We start from the raw sequence: 15,035 nt of genomic DNA on the forward strand, positions 1-15,035 counted from the left end.
TACTTGAGTAAAAGTAAAGATACCTAAAAAGTGAATTACTCAAGTAAAATTGAAAGTCACCTAGTAAAATACTATTTGAGTAAAAGTCTAAAAGTATTTGGTTTGAAATATATTTCAGTATTAAAAATACATGGAATTGCTAAAATATACTTATACGGCCTTTGGAAAGTTTTCAGACCCGTTGACTTTTTCCACATTTTGTTAAGTTACAGTCTTATTCTAAAATTATCCCTCATCAATCTACACACAATACCCCATAATGACACAGCAAAAATAGGTTTTTAGAAATGTTTGCAAATAAAAAACTTAAATATGACATTTACGTAAGTATTCAGACCTGGAGGTGAACCTTGTCCCCAGTCGAGTCCCCAGACTTGGACCCTGTCGAGCTGTTGAGCTGGAGCAGGCTTTCATCAAGGATCTCTCTGTACTTTGCTCTGTTCATCTTTGCCTCAATCCTGACTAGTCTCCCAGTCGCTGCCGCTGAAAAACATCCCCACAGCATGATGCTGCCACCACCATGCTTCCCCGTAGGGATGGTGCCAGGTTTCCTCCAGACGTAACGCTTGGCATTCAAGCGAAAGTGTTCAATCTTGTTTTCATCAGACCAGATAATCTTATTTCTCATGGTGTGACAGTCTTTAGGTGCCTTTTGGCAAACTCCAAGCGGGCTGTCATGTGCCTTTTACTGAGGAGTGGCTTCCGTCTGGCCACTCTACCATAAAGGCCTGATTGGTGGAGTGCTGCAGATGGTTGCCCTTCTGGAAGTTTCTCCCATCTCCACAGAGGAACTCCAGAGCTCTGTCAGAGTGATCATCGGGTTCTTTGTCACCTTTCTGATCTGGGGTGGCTGGGTAGCCTAGTGGTTAGAGCGTTAGACTAGTAACCGGAAGGTTACCTGAGCTGACAAGGTACAAATCTGTCGTTCTGCCCACTGTTCCTAGGCCGTCATTGAAAATAAGAATTTGTTCTTAACTGACTTTCCTAGTTAAATAAAGGTTGAATTTTTTTTTTAAAGGCCCTTCTCCCCCGATTGCTCAGTTTGGCAGGGGGGGCAGCTCTAGAAAGAGCCTTGGTGATTCAAAACTTCTTCCATTTAAAAATTATGGAGGCCACAGTGTTCTTGGGGACCTTCAATGCTACAGACATTTTTGGTACCCTTCCCAAGATCTGTGCCTCGACACAATCCGACACAATCCTCTACTGACAACTCCTTCGACCTCATGGCTTGGTTTTTGCTCTGACATGCACTGTCAACTGTGGGACCTTATATAGACAGGTGTGTGCCTTCCCAAATCATGTCCAATCAATTAAATGTACCATAGGTGGACTCCAATCAAGTTGTAGAAAAATAATATGGCTGTAACGTAACAAATTGTGGAAAAAGTCAATGGGTCTGAATACTTTCCGAAGGTACTAAGTATTAAAAGTAAAGTATAAAGCACAAAGCACTTAAAATTACTTATATTTTAGCAAACCAGAGGGCAGAATGTTCTTGCTTTTTATTTATTTAGATAGCCAGGGGCAATCAACACTCAGACATAATTTACCCATTATTTTTTATGTTTAGTGAGTCCACCAGATCAGAGGCAGTAGGGATGACCAGGGATGTTCTCTGTTTAGTGAGTCCACCAGATCAGAGGCAGTAGGGATGACCAGGGATGTTCTCTGTTTAGTGAGTCCATCAGATCAGAGGCAGTAGGGATGACCAGGGATGTTCTCTGTTTAGTGAGTCCACCAGATCAGAGGCAGTAGGGATGACCAGGGATGTTCTCTGTTTAGTGAGTCCACCAGATCAGAGGCAGTAGGGATGACCAGGGATGTTCTCTGTTTAGTGAGTCCACCAGATCAGAGGCAGTAGGGATGACCAGGGATGTTCTCTGTTTAGTGAGTCCACCAGATCAGAGGCAGTAGGGATGACCAGGGATGTTCTCTGTTTAGTGAGTCCACCAGATCAGAGGCAGTAGGGATGACCAGGGATGTTCTCTTTTTAGTGAGTCCACCAGATCAGAGGCAGTAGGGATGACCAGGGATGTTCTCAGTTTAGTGAGTCCACCAGATCAGAGGCAGTAGGGATGACCAGGGATGTTCTCTGTTTAGTGAGTCCACCAGATCAGAGGCAGTAGGGATGACCAGGGATGGTCTTTTGATACGTGTGTGAATTTGACCATTGTCCTGCCAAAATGTAACGAGTACTTTTGGGTGTAACGAGTACTTAAAAAAAAATGTATTGAGTAAAAAGTACATTATTTTCTTTAGGAATGTAGTGAAGTAGAAGTGAAAGTAGGCAAAAAATGTAAACAGTAATGTAAAGGACAGATACCCCAAAAAACTACATAAGTAGTACTTTAAAGTATTTTTTACTTAAGTACTTTACACCACTGTTGAGAGGTGTAAGTAGGTGTATGTGTTTTGAAGTGGAACAGCTTGTTTTGTGTACAAATGGTTGTTCTCTGATCAGTCAGTGATTATATGAACAACTTTTTTTGACAAAGTAATTTCTTATTAAAGTAGTGTGTATTATTACCTCCATTCAGGAGGTACATGGGAAATGTGTGTTATGTTTTATTGCCCACATTTTGCATCATCTCCAAATGATTTACTCTCTTTGTGTCAATGAAGAATTGCTTTACTGTTGTCACTTACAGTACCATAGTGGCAACATATTGAGAAAACCTTGATATGAGGTAGGTATTGTTTGAGTGTTTGTTAGTTCAAATAAATGAGACAATGGTTGAATGATTATTCATTTATGGGCACTTCCTTGTCATATAAGCACTTATGTATAGGATAAATACGTCCATATTTCACAACTAGGCAATAGAATTACACTCACTGATATGAGGGATGATGGTGCTATAAAAGTCGATTTCATAAAGAGAAGCGATAAGTGTGGGCCAATGCAGTATCATTGAAGCAAACTTTTCCTGAATAAAAAGACACTCTTGGAATTGAATAACATTATATTAAAATGCATTTTTTTCGGCAGGACTCTTTTGGAAGAAAGATTTTGTTCGTACTTACAAGTTTCTCTGAGGTTTGTCTACTGAGAAGGGAACATGCCTTTGAACTACACCACCCACAATCCCCTCCGCTTAGTCTGACGCGTCGAAACGGAAGTTGTTCGGGTATCTCCGGTCGTCACTAGTTACCCCAGCCAGAAAGTCGTAATAATGGTTAAACCCCGCCTATTTCTACAATTTATCTTCTTAAAATCTGGTTTTAAACCTAACACTAACCGTAACCCCACTGCTAACCTTATGCCTAACCTTAACCTTAAATTACGACCAAAAAGCTTTTTATTTTATTTTTTACGTACGATATAGCCAATTCGGACTTTGTGACTGTGGTAGCTAACTAAAGTAGTGACAAACGGGATCTCCATTTTAAAGTCAGAATCGCGTTTACGTTCATGAAGATCACTTTATAATGAAGTGAGTATAAGTGACGGATTATGTGCTGTACATTTTGTATCGACTGCACCTATTATATAGTTACTCGCGTAGGTGTAATGTTAATAGTGATCATGTGAAGAGATCTAGCTAACTAACTAGCCAGCCACTAACTTTACTTGGACATCAGTCAACATGGCTAACGTTGTCTTGCTAATAATTTGCTACTGTTACTAATGTTAACGTTATATAAATACACCATACTAACCATAATAGCTGCTAGCTAACTAGTCAGATGGTATGTAGTTACTCATGGGGTAAAAAAAAAAGAAGCTTGGCCATGGATGGTCAAGAAAAGAGACAGGATCAGCAGAGAGATGATTCTGTATTCTATTGCATGTTAAACACTATTTGTTTGTCCATCTCTCCCTCCCACCCTGCAGTCCCCTGACCAAAGTGAAGTTGATCAATGAGTTGAATGAGAGAGAGGCCTCACTGGGGGTCAAGGAGACTGTGTCATGGCACTCGGAGTACAAGGACAGCGCCTGGATATTCATCGGTAAGAGGCTGTGTCAGAGACACTTTTGGGATTGAGTAGAATTGATCCAACTCCTTGTATTACAAATCCACACCATACTAACAGCCAAGGTTGATGTTTAGAGTGTACTGGCAGCTCACCAGTTGGGGGCTGAAAATGTGAGTGTCTTGTTTATTAAATTAGTGGCTTGTTCTCCAGTCTCTCACCACCAGAGTTATAAGCCTCTTTTTTTTAACCTTGGTGTTTCTGTTGTAACCTGCAGGTGGATTTCCTTATGAGCTGACAGAAGGTGACATCGTCTGTGTTTTCTCTCAGTGAGGCCCATACATATACCCTTTCCTCCCATCTCTCCACTCACTCACATTCCCCTTTCTCTCCCCCGGTTCTTTCTGTCTCTTGTTTATCCAATTGCATGTCTCTTTCCATCCTTATCTTCCACTCTTCCCTCTGAACCTTCTTCCTTTTCATTCTGAATAAAAAATTCTGCATTAGATTGAGTTATCCTGGTTAATGTGTGTCTGCAGGTATGGCGAGATAGCCAACATCAACCTGGTACGTGATAAGAAGACTGGTAAATCCAAAGGCTTCTGCTTCATCTGCTACGAGGACCAGAGGAGCACAATCCTGGCTGTGGATAACTTAAACGGGATCAAGGTAATGAACAGTAATCACTCCCAGCTGAGAGAGAACAAGAGAGAAATACATTTTATGAGACCAAACCAGTAAACATGCATTTTACTGGCAAAATACTTGTAAATTACTGTACCTCATTACATTGTGTTATGATCTGTCTCTCTCTTGACATCTAGATAAAGGGGCGGACCATCCGAGTGGACCATGTGCTCAACTACCGCCCTCCCAAAGACAATGAGGACATGGACGATATCACCAAGCGCCTAAGGGAGGAGGGCTGTGCCCCTAAACTACCCGACCATTCATCCTCTGAGTCCGAAGAAGAGGAACAGTATGCTGTACCAGTGAAGAAGCCCAAGAAAGGTGAGGAGGGGATACTACTGGAGGCTTAGAGGGTACATGTCTGCTGCTTGTCATTCCCAGAGCCGTTTTGACTAAAGTAGACTTTAATTGTAAGGCAAGGACACTGAGTACAGCCGAGTAGTGAAGGATAACTTTGCTGTCAGTGTCTCAAATAGGTGTCTGTCATGTTCATATCATCTCTTCTTACCTGACCTCACTCCATCTTTTCTTTCATTTCCAACCCAGACAAGAAAGAGAAGAAGAAAAATAAAAAGGAGAAAAAGGAGAAGAAGGCTCTAAAGGCAGAGAGGGAGCAGAGGGAGAGGCTGGCCCAGACTCCACCCGGGCCTATCCCGACAGTGAGGGTGAAGCAGGAGAAAGAGGACCTGGGTTATGACAAGTACAGCCAGCGGGGGGCGGCAGAGGAGCGGCTGAGGTCCAGGGGAGAGAGACCAGGGCCTGGGGCAGAACTACGGAACCCCCGAGACACACACAGGCAGGAGGACGGAGGTTTCCGAAATCGCTATGGAGACCAACAGGACAGAGAGAGGGATAGGTCCAGGGAGGATGAGAAGAGGAGACATGAGATGGGGGAGAGGAGAGATGGACTGCAGGTGGAGAGCAAGAGGACAGGCAGGGAGGAGGGAGAAAGAACTAGGGAAAGAGAGAGGGACAATGATAGAAATAGGGAGAGCGAGAAAGACAGTGATAGAAATAGGGACAGGGAGCGAGAGAAAGACAGGGACAGTGATAGAAATAGGGACAGTGATAGGAATAGAGAGAGAGACCAGTCCAGTAAGCATAGAGAAGAACACAGTCGGGAGAGAGAATACAGGAGAAAGTAACAGGAAATACATGCCATGAGAAGATGTCCTATACTGTTTCCACGACAACAGCTTAGTCAACATCAGCAGCAGAGTAAATCGGCACTGGATTTCCAATGGATTGCCACCTTTAATCTGCTGTACATTGTTTAATTTGACTTACTGATTTACTGTTGTAAATAAAAATGACAATTGCTTTTGTAGAGAAGACTTGAGATTTGCTTTCAAACAAGAGTGAGACAGATGCCATATAAATAACATTTTTATTTTTGTAATTGGATTTCAAGACAACGCAAGATCAGAGCTTCCTCTTGGCTTCAAAAATAGAGGTAATTTTGGGTGAAAAGAAATAGAGAAATAGCCTCCAAAGATAACATTGACTGTCCAAAACAACATTACACAACTTGTAATTCAGTGAAGAACCAACAAAATTAGAAAATGAATAATTCTAATCAAACAGAGTATTTACATGGTATCACTAGCCCAGGATTTTAACTGTAATTCATCCGTATCACTGAAAGTCACACTAAATTATGTTTAAAAGCCACATCAACATAGCTAATCACCTAGCGAGAGAGAACAAAGCATTGCTACAGAAATATATTCCATGAATAAATTAACTTTGTATCAAAACATAAAAGGGGAAAAAGAGGTAAAGCACATTCTGCCTGTGATCATCAGACATTAAAGAAACAATTTAATTCCAACCAAGCGGTTAAGCGTGTGAAGGAGCCTGTCGATCGTTGGCATTTGAAACACAGTACATGTAATCAGCTCTTTTAATCTCATCACACAAGGGTTCCAATGAAAATACCAAACTGGGGTACTGAGGACGAGCCACCATTTTGTCCTCAGTGGACAGATATGAGTTAATCTCCCTCTCAAAACTCTCCCAGTGGGGGGCCAGGCAACAGACAGGCCACACTCACTTAATCACTGGTCACCACCGTTGTTGTCTGGCTGCATGAATAGATCCTCAATGCTATGCTATCCTCTAGTCCAGTTGATGCGATCTGTTAGTTGCTTAGGTGGTGATGTACTAGACAGTTTTTATGAATTCCAGGTCTGCGCTTACTGGTCAGACTGGGCTAGAGGTCAGAGGTCAATTTCTTCTTTGACCTGGGCCCCAGATGAGCAGACACTTAGCCAGGCTGGGAAGAAAAGGAGGAGACCATTGCGGTGTCCCAAATATATCTATTTTTAGTTAGGGACATAATTGCAATTGAAAGGGGAGTTTTGGAGCGTGGAAGTTGGTGCAATTTAGCACTATGTGATGCAATATAGTTGAATATCATGCAAGCATCATATTTAACTGTGTTTTGACCAATTCTCTGTTGAGAGATAATAATAATAAAGTTCAGGGAGACAACCCAAATATTGACCTTCTGTCCTCCACACTATATAGCCTCAAAGGTTTCCTACTGTATAGGAATACATCACACAAGCAGAACAAATATTTTGCCATTACAATTAACAACACTGACAATATCAACCCCCATCATTTCCTGTTTACAGAAAACAAACTTAAAGAAATACAGAAAACAAGCTCTGATCATAAACTGTAATGATCACATCTCAATCCACAATCTGACACAGATGATGCAGTCCATCCAGAGTTGAAAATAAGTTGTCAAGAGTATCTATCACAAATAAGAAATTGCACCCACATATCTGTTATAGAAACCTCACAGGATCTGGCAAGACTAGGGAAGAGAGAAGTATTGGGCCTGCTGTACAAAAGATGTCTTTGACATCATGTTTATTATGAATGTACTCAATCTAAAACACTTGGGTTGTATTTCCCTGAGGTATGTCAAGAACGTGTGTACTTTTCAGGGTTGTAGAATGATTATAATGGATTGACAGGTGGATGAAAATGCCTCTGAATAAGGTATGGTAGTAGGTGCCAGGTGCACTGGTTTGAGTGTGTCAACGCTGCTGGGTTTTTCACGCTCAACAATTTCCTGCGTGCATAAATAATGGTCCACCACCCAAAGGACATCCAGCCAATTTGACACAACTGTGGGAAGCATTAGTCAACATGGGCCAGTATCCCTGTGGAACGCTTGACACCTTATAGAGTCCTAACACCGACCAATTGAGTCTGTTCTGAGGGCAAAAGGGGGTCCAACTCATTAGGAATATTGTACACTCAGTGTACAGTGGATATCATGAGTATTCCACCACCTTGGATGTCTACACATTGTATTGCTTTAGTGGGATTAAAATGGATTTGTCATTTTTTGTCAACGATCTACACAACATACTCTGAAATGCATAAGTGAGATTTTTACTTTTTACATTTCTTAAAATGTAATGAAAAATAATATACAGTACCTTAATTGGATAAGTATTCACCCCGAGTCAATACATGCTAGAAACACTTTTGGGCAGCGATTACAGCTGTGAGTCTTCTTGGGTTAGTCTCTAAGAGCGCTTCACACTTGGATTGTGCAATATTTGCCCATTACTCTTTTTAAAATGTGTCAAGCTCTGTCAAGGTGTTGGGGGTCATGGCTACAAAGCCATTTTGAAATCTTGCCATATTTTTTCAAGAAGATTTAAGTAAACTTTCACTTGGTCACTAAGGAACATTATAACGGTCTTCTTGGTAAGCAACTTCAGTATAGATTTGGCTTTGTGTTGTAGTTTATTACCCTGCTGAAAGGTGCATTTGTCTCCCAGTGTCTTGTGGAAAGCAAACTGAAGACTGTTTTCCTCTAGGTTTTATCCTGAAAAATTCCAGTTTTTGCCAATGTCAAGATTACCCATACCATGATGCTGCCATGCTTGAAAATAAGGAGGCAGTTACTCAGTGATGTGTTGTGTTGGATTTGCCCCAAACATAAGGCTTTGCAATTAGGCCAAAAAGTGTATTCACCATGTTTTCTCGCAGTATAACTTTAGTGCTTTGTTGCACACAGGATGCATGTTTTGGAATATTCTGTATATTTATAGACTTCTTTTCACTCTGTCATTTAGGTCATTATTGTGGAGTAACTACAATGTTGTTGATCCATCCTTAGTTCTCCCATCACAGCCATTTATCTCTGTAGCAGTTTTAAAATCACCAATGGCCTCATGGTGACATCCCTGAACAGTTTCCTTCCTGTCCTCCAGCTCAGTTCAGAACGACAACCGTTGTGTCTGGGTGGTTTAATACATCATCCACAGCATAATTATTCATTTGACCAGGCTTAAAGAGATATTCAATGGCTGATTTGTTACTCATCTACCAATCACTGCCCTTCTTTTTGAGGCTTTTTATGTGGCTCCCTGGTATTTGTAATTGAATCTGTGCTTGAAATCCAATACTTGACTGAGGGACATTACAGGATGTCATTTGGCGGACAGAGGAAGGTGTAGCCATTAAAAAAAATGTCAAATCTATTATTTCACACAGAGTGAGTCCATGTAATTTTGGTAATTTGTTAAGCCAAAATGTACTCCTGAACTAAATTTAGGGCGTGAATACTTATGCAACGACTATATTTGAGTTATAAAATGTTTATTCATTTGTAGAATTATTTTCATTTGATAGAGTATTTGATGTAGTATAATGACAAAAAAAAGATCACAATTACATCCATTTCAATCCCACTTTGTAAATACATCCAAGGGGGATGAATATTTATGATACCCACTGTAATGACAGCCTAGGTATTCATTAGCATTTCTAAGACTTGGCGTTCATGACAGTACCCGCAAAGGATTTCTATATTTCTAACTACCATCGTATGTTAAAAGTAGCTGTCCAGTGTTTCCTGATTTCTATTCAATATTTCTATGATCTATAATTAATTACAATATGAATGAAATAATGTCCACATTTTGGAAGGGAAACTATGTTAAAAATCAGATTCTCTGTGTTTGAATGATGTGGGGGTATTACCGGTCAATAAAAGTATTCATGACAAGTAAACCTCTGATTGGCCAGCTCAGCCAATGAGACGTCTCGGCCAAAAACCTGACGTCCTCCTCTATGATGAAATAGCAAGCATTTAAGCAGTCTGTTTCAGATATATGTTTTTGAAGTGTTTTTTTTGTAGGACGAGTCAACAACATTATTTGGCTATGAGTGAACAGATGAGCTTTTAAAAGTGAGCTTTTCCCTGGACAGTTACTTTAAGTTAGATGATAGAATGCTTATGAATGTTGACAGATGTTTCTGTCAGGTAATGGTGATGTAGACCTAAAGGGGTTTTCAATTTGCAAAGTGGAAACAAATGTGCCATGAAATCCTGAAATCTCATTTTGTGGACAGTGTCTCTGCCTTAGTTTTCACTGATTTGATCTCCTATTGCCCCATTAACAATACATTAATGCAATGCCAAACAGATCATCATTACTATCATCACTATTATTATAATGTGTTTCTTGTTCTATGACCATGTTTTTATTTCTGCTTGCATTTTGTATTGATGTTGATGTGTTTATTTTCTGTAATTCAGGGCTAATCTGTGAATGAGACATTGGTCTCAGTATGACTCCCTGATTAAATAAAGGTTTAATAAAATTAAAGGACTGCAGTTCTCGATGACTCATGGCAACTGATCATGATAACTGACGCAGTATTAAAGGCTTAAAGTCCATTTTAGGAAAATATGACCGTCACAGTTAGCATTTTTTGCTGACATTACAGATAAACCATAGTGATTGCAGAGCTGTGCTGCCCAAAGGACTGTGTTGGCATAAATGTCTGTCCCGGCAGTGGGTAAAGCAGGGACACTGACCACCAGAGCAGAATGGCAGGTAGTTACAACAGCTCAAAATAACCTCAAAACCTCTGTACAGCAGTTGGGAGTAACCGTGAACACATAAATAGCGCTCAAATTAACAGAATATCCTCATACTATCTTTTAGAAAATATGGTCATCCAACATTTACATATTTCAAATGTTTATAAGAAAGACGAGAGCAGTGGAGCAGGGGATGTTTCTGGGTATACTGCAGGGGTTTGTGGGCAAGTAGTGGGGATCCCTCCCCCATGCAGGACATCAGGAGAGCGAGCAGGAGAGGACTGTTGGAATACAGACATATCCGTGGTCGACGTCAGAGGTATTTCATGGAAAGGTGGGTACTTGCTCGGTTACTATGATGCCAGGTGAGGGCGAAGGTACATGGCTACACTACTATGGGATGCCCATTTTTGCCCCGAAGTCCACTCAAACCGAGAGTCTGTTCAAGACACTAAGGGTTGGTCTGAGTCAGTCCTCAGAGATGCCCTCCCAACGCAGGGCATGCTAGTTAGGATACGTACAAAAGTAAGGCTGTGGTGGGTTGACTGACAAGAGGAAAACTACCCCATATTACAGTATATCAGAGCATAAAATAATTGAAGGTAAACCAGGTTCAACGATTAAGAGAATTGTTACACATAGGAACAAATAAGAAAATGTGTGTATTTACAAATGCGTGCCTCCTCCATACTGTTCTCTGTTGGTAAGGAGTGTATGCAGAGAAAAACACAGCATAAATAATCCCAACCGTGGTGATACTGTGGGACCTGCTCCAGAACCTTCTCAGTGCTTTAAACCTTGACAATAACCTCATCTTCAAAGCAAACATTGAAGTATTCACAAACGCACACACACAATAAAATGTGACTTGACTTGTGTCATGAAGTGAACATAATGTCATATTTTAAATAGCATGACACCGCGAGACCTTGGGACTATCTGCGCAAAGCAGTTCTGAGATATTCAACATAAAAGTCCACACATCTCAGAACTGTTTTGTAGTGAATTATTCTTTCTTAATTAACATTCATCACATTTGTTAAAGCGAAAGTTCCCCAAAATGGCAAATACACTATATCCTACGGAGAACTAGTAACATTGTTAAAGCTTAGCTATGGATACTGATACTGTTCTGGTCTCTGACACAAGGTCAGTAAACTACTTGCTATTAAATCGATCAAATCTGGTAAATGTATAATTTCAGTGAAATAACCTCCATGGAGGTTTTGGTATTGATATAGAACAAGACAAAAACAGTAATGCCTCTCCTAAAGTGCCTAAAATATGCTCTAATCACCTGTATTTATTCGTTTTTACCTTACATTATGGCCATTGTTCTGAAAAAGTGGTGAGAAAAAAAATTGAATTGAAAAAGAGGACCTATGATATAATAATCAAGAACTTGGGACTATAAGGTTCTATCTGTAAAATCTATCATTTTTAGATGGAGTAATTTTCAAGTCCCAGATGTCAGAACTGTTTTGCGATGTCTTACTCTTTTATGACTCAATAAGTATATCACCTTACATGCAATTATTTTTGATTGACAACCCAGCATTGTGAATGGATTGCAGATAGAACCTTGAAGTTAAAAAGGTGTTTGCGCAAATAGAACTTACAATGTATTAATTTTCTTTCCATTACAAACCGGACCTCTCTCACATGTAAAGGACCACCAAAAGACCAACTATCTGAATAACTCATTTTTGACCAAAATGTAAGATCGAATCTGATAGTCTCAAGGTCCGGTCTTTCATTCAGGGATTTAAATGAAAAATGACCATACAACAAGGCGTGGGACTTCATTGTTCGCAAACAAGCTAACCTTCGATTTGTTGTTTGAGAATGTAAATATTCAACTTAAGTTTGTTTTACATTTGTTGTTTGTATTGTCATACAGAATCCATGTGAATAACTAGGCACTAGGGTTTTACCGAACAGGGGTTACGACAGGTTTCATACCATCATTACGAAGGCATTATGAAACCTTTATGAAACGGTATGATGACCAAAAATCTAATCTTTCTTTATTCTACATGCTGGACAGATATGCTTACAATCTCAGGATCAATCGCCTGAGTGTACAAAACATTAGGAACATCTGCTCATTCCATGACAGACTGACCAGGTGAAATCTATGATCCATTATTGATGTTACCTGTTAAATCCACTTCAAATCAGTGTAGATGAAGGGGAGGAGATGGGTTAGCGAAATATTTTTAAGTCTTGAGACAATTGAGATAAGGATTGTGTATGTATGCCATTCTGAGGATGAATGGGCAAGACAAAATATTTAAGTGTCTTTGAACGGGGTTATGGTAGTTGGTGCCAGGTGCACCGGTCTGAGTGTGTCAAGAACTGCAACACTGCTGAGGTTTTCATGCTTACAGTTTCCCGTGTGCATCAAGAATGGTCCACCATCCAAAGGACATCCAGCCAACTTGACAACAGTGGGAAGCATTGGAGTCAACATGGGCCAGCATCCCTGTGGAACACATTCGACACCTTGTAGAGTCCATACCCAGACGAATTGAGACTGTTCTGAGAGCAAAAGGGAGTGCAACTCAATACTAGGAAGGTGTTCCTAAAGTTTCGTACACTCAGTGTATATTATACACACAACTTCTCAGTTACAGTGTCATCTTCATCTCATAGACACTCTGGGCATAACATAGGCTTGTTTTAATAAGCATGACATACTTATGGAAATGGTTGCGTTTTGCAGCTTACTGTTTTGAACAGTAAGGAGTTGGTTCGTAGTCTGTGTAATCCTTTAGCAGAGCATGAGCAACCCCTCAGCTCACACTAACCCAGACTGGGAGGCAGCGCATTGGTCACCATCAGGCCCCGACTCTGCCCACATGTGTCTCTGAAGCCCCGATTTGTCCACTGTCCAATTTACTGAAACTTGATTCGCTGTGAGGATTAGAAAGCTGCATCTGCAGGGGCCACTGGCTGTTGAAGTGGAGCTTCTCTGAATCTACCGGGTGGAAGCAGATTGACGGACCGCCTCCTCTTACCCTGGGCAGTGCCCTCCTTGCCTGGCACCGGTTGGCTGGGCAGAAGAGGTGGTGGGGGTGAGCGGGGTGGGAGCAGTTGAAGAGGGATGTGGGGTCCTGGGAGCAAGGCAAACTCACCTGGGCACAGGTAGGGAATCAATCATTACAAGCCCACCACATGTAAGCTACTGTACACTGTCTCCAGCACACACAATGAGAGAACAGGCACACACCTTGAAACTACGCTACAGGCCAGTCTTCATTCAAGCATTATGGGGAGCCAACAAGGCTCAAGCAGCAACACACACACACACACACATATCCTCTCGATCTCCTACCTGTCCTCTCACACACACACACACTCTACTGCATCACACAGCAGTCAGTAACTGTATACTGGTTTGTGTGTAAGTCTGAGAACGAGAGGTGTGTAACTTCTACGCACGGGTGTGTGTGTTTCCACATCTGAGCAGCTCAGCACATAGAGATGGTGACGTTGATCCCCAGGTTGCCGTTGTCAGCAAACAGGTGAGCAATGGACGTGTCAAACACCAGACAGTCGCTGTTCATGATGGCGGCCGCCACGCCGTCGTGGATGGAGCGGGGCGTGGCCTCCCAGGTGAGGCGCCGCCGGTTCCCGTTGAGCTCCAGGCGGTAGGCGAAATTCTCGGCCTGCTTCCTCGTTCCGATGAGCAGCACCACGGCAAAGAACTGCTGGTGGCCCTCGTACTTCTCCTGCTTCTCCAGAACCAGCATAAAGTGGTGGCCGAAGCAGGACTGCATCATGACCCAGTCCACAGCCCCCGGCAGGTTGATGTCTGTGGCCAGGAAAACGATGTCCTCTCCCTGCAGGGTGGTGATGGACTTGTGGGCATGCATCAGGTGGGGCATGACAGCCTCCAGGGAGCCCTGCCACTTACAGGAAGCTCCGGGGCACGGGCAGGTGTAGGGACGGAACTCACACACTTCCTCGTGTTCAGGCTTCTCACTGTGGTGGAGGGACAACAGGCAGCCGGCTGATGCGTACTGGAGGGGGGAGAGCGAGAATGACAATTGTTTACAATTTGGTTTTAGGTATGTTGATTGATAACCTATTCTTGTTTATGACAATAAGCTTGAAGTGGAGTGGAGTTGAATGAGCCACAGATGGGAGAGGAAAGATAGAATGGGAGAGGGAAAAGAAAAGAGATGACAAAAGGAGATGGGGGATGGGAGAGGAAATGAAGGAATGATGGTGGAGAGGGAACGAAAGAAGAACAAATTGAGAAAGAAAAATGTGGGGGAGGAGAGAGAAAAGAGAGGCAGGGAAAGAGTGCAAGAGAGAGGGAACAAAGACATGGAGGAGGGAGGGGGTGTGAGGGAGAGCATGTGAAGAGTAGTAGATAAAATGAGGAGGGTAAGGAGTGGGGGAGGAGAAGAACATGATCAAGATAAATGTTCATCAAAAGACCCATGACATTGTAATATCACCAATTACCATTCATGAGACATTACTGTCCAACCAATGTCATGCATAGAAAACTAAGGCTATACAGATGATGGGAGCCAAGGTTGAGTGTAAATGCCAG

At 41.8% G+C, this 15,035-nt stretch overlaps 2 protein-coding genes across 3 annotated transcripts in view; one reads left to right on the plus strand and one right to left on the minus strand.

Moving 5' to 3' along the window:
• The first annotated feature begins 3,250 nt into the window (after nucleotides 1–3,250).
• On the plus strand, nucleotides 3,251–5,937 carry LOC109892690 (RNA-binding motif protein, X-linked 2-like). The gene is made up of 6 exons (XM_020485401.2): nucleotides 3,251–3,434; nucleotides 3,836–3,951; nucleotides 4,193–4,244; nucleotides 4,455–4,584; nucleotides 4,740–4,926; nucleotides 5,152–5,937. Exons 1-6 carry the CDS (start codon nucleotides 3,430–3,432, stop codon nucleotides 5,748–5,750), a joined length of 1,089 nt encoding a protein of 362 aa, XP_020340990.1. The 5' UTR covers nucleotides 3,251–3,429; the 3' UTR covers nucleotides 5,751–5,937.
• Nucleotides 5,938–5,973: 36 nt separating this feature from the next.
• The window catches only part of LOC109892691 (E3 ubiquitin-protein ligase Siah2), a 31,359-nt gene continuing 22,297 nt past the window's right edge, over nucleotides 5,974–15,035 (minus strand). Inside the window, exons 2-3 of one of the 2 annotated variants that reach the window (XM_020485402.2) lie at nucleotides 13,913–14,493; nucleotides 5,974–13,605 (exon numbers count right to left, since the gene is read on the minus strand). In XM_020485402.2, the coding sequence (XP_020340991.1) occupies nucleotides 13,942–14,493 (552 nt within the window). In that variant the 3' untranslated portion in view covers nucleotides 5,974–13,605; nucleotides 13,913–13,941. Of the gene's footprint in view, nucleotides 14,494–15,035 lie in introns of both variants that reach the window. The other variant, XM_031826594.1, reaches the window with a different exon arrangement.

Source organism: Oncorhynchus kisutch, linkage group LG6, assembly GCF_002021735.2.
Source record: "Oncorhynchus kisutch isolate 150728-3 linkage group LG6, Okis_V2, whole genome shotgun sequence".
Classification (NCBI taxonomy): domain Eukaryota; kingdom Metazoa; phylum Chordata; class Actinopteri; order Salmoniformes; family Salmonidae; genus Oncorhynchus; species Oncorhynchus kisutch.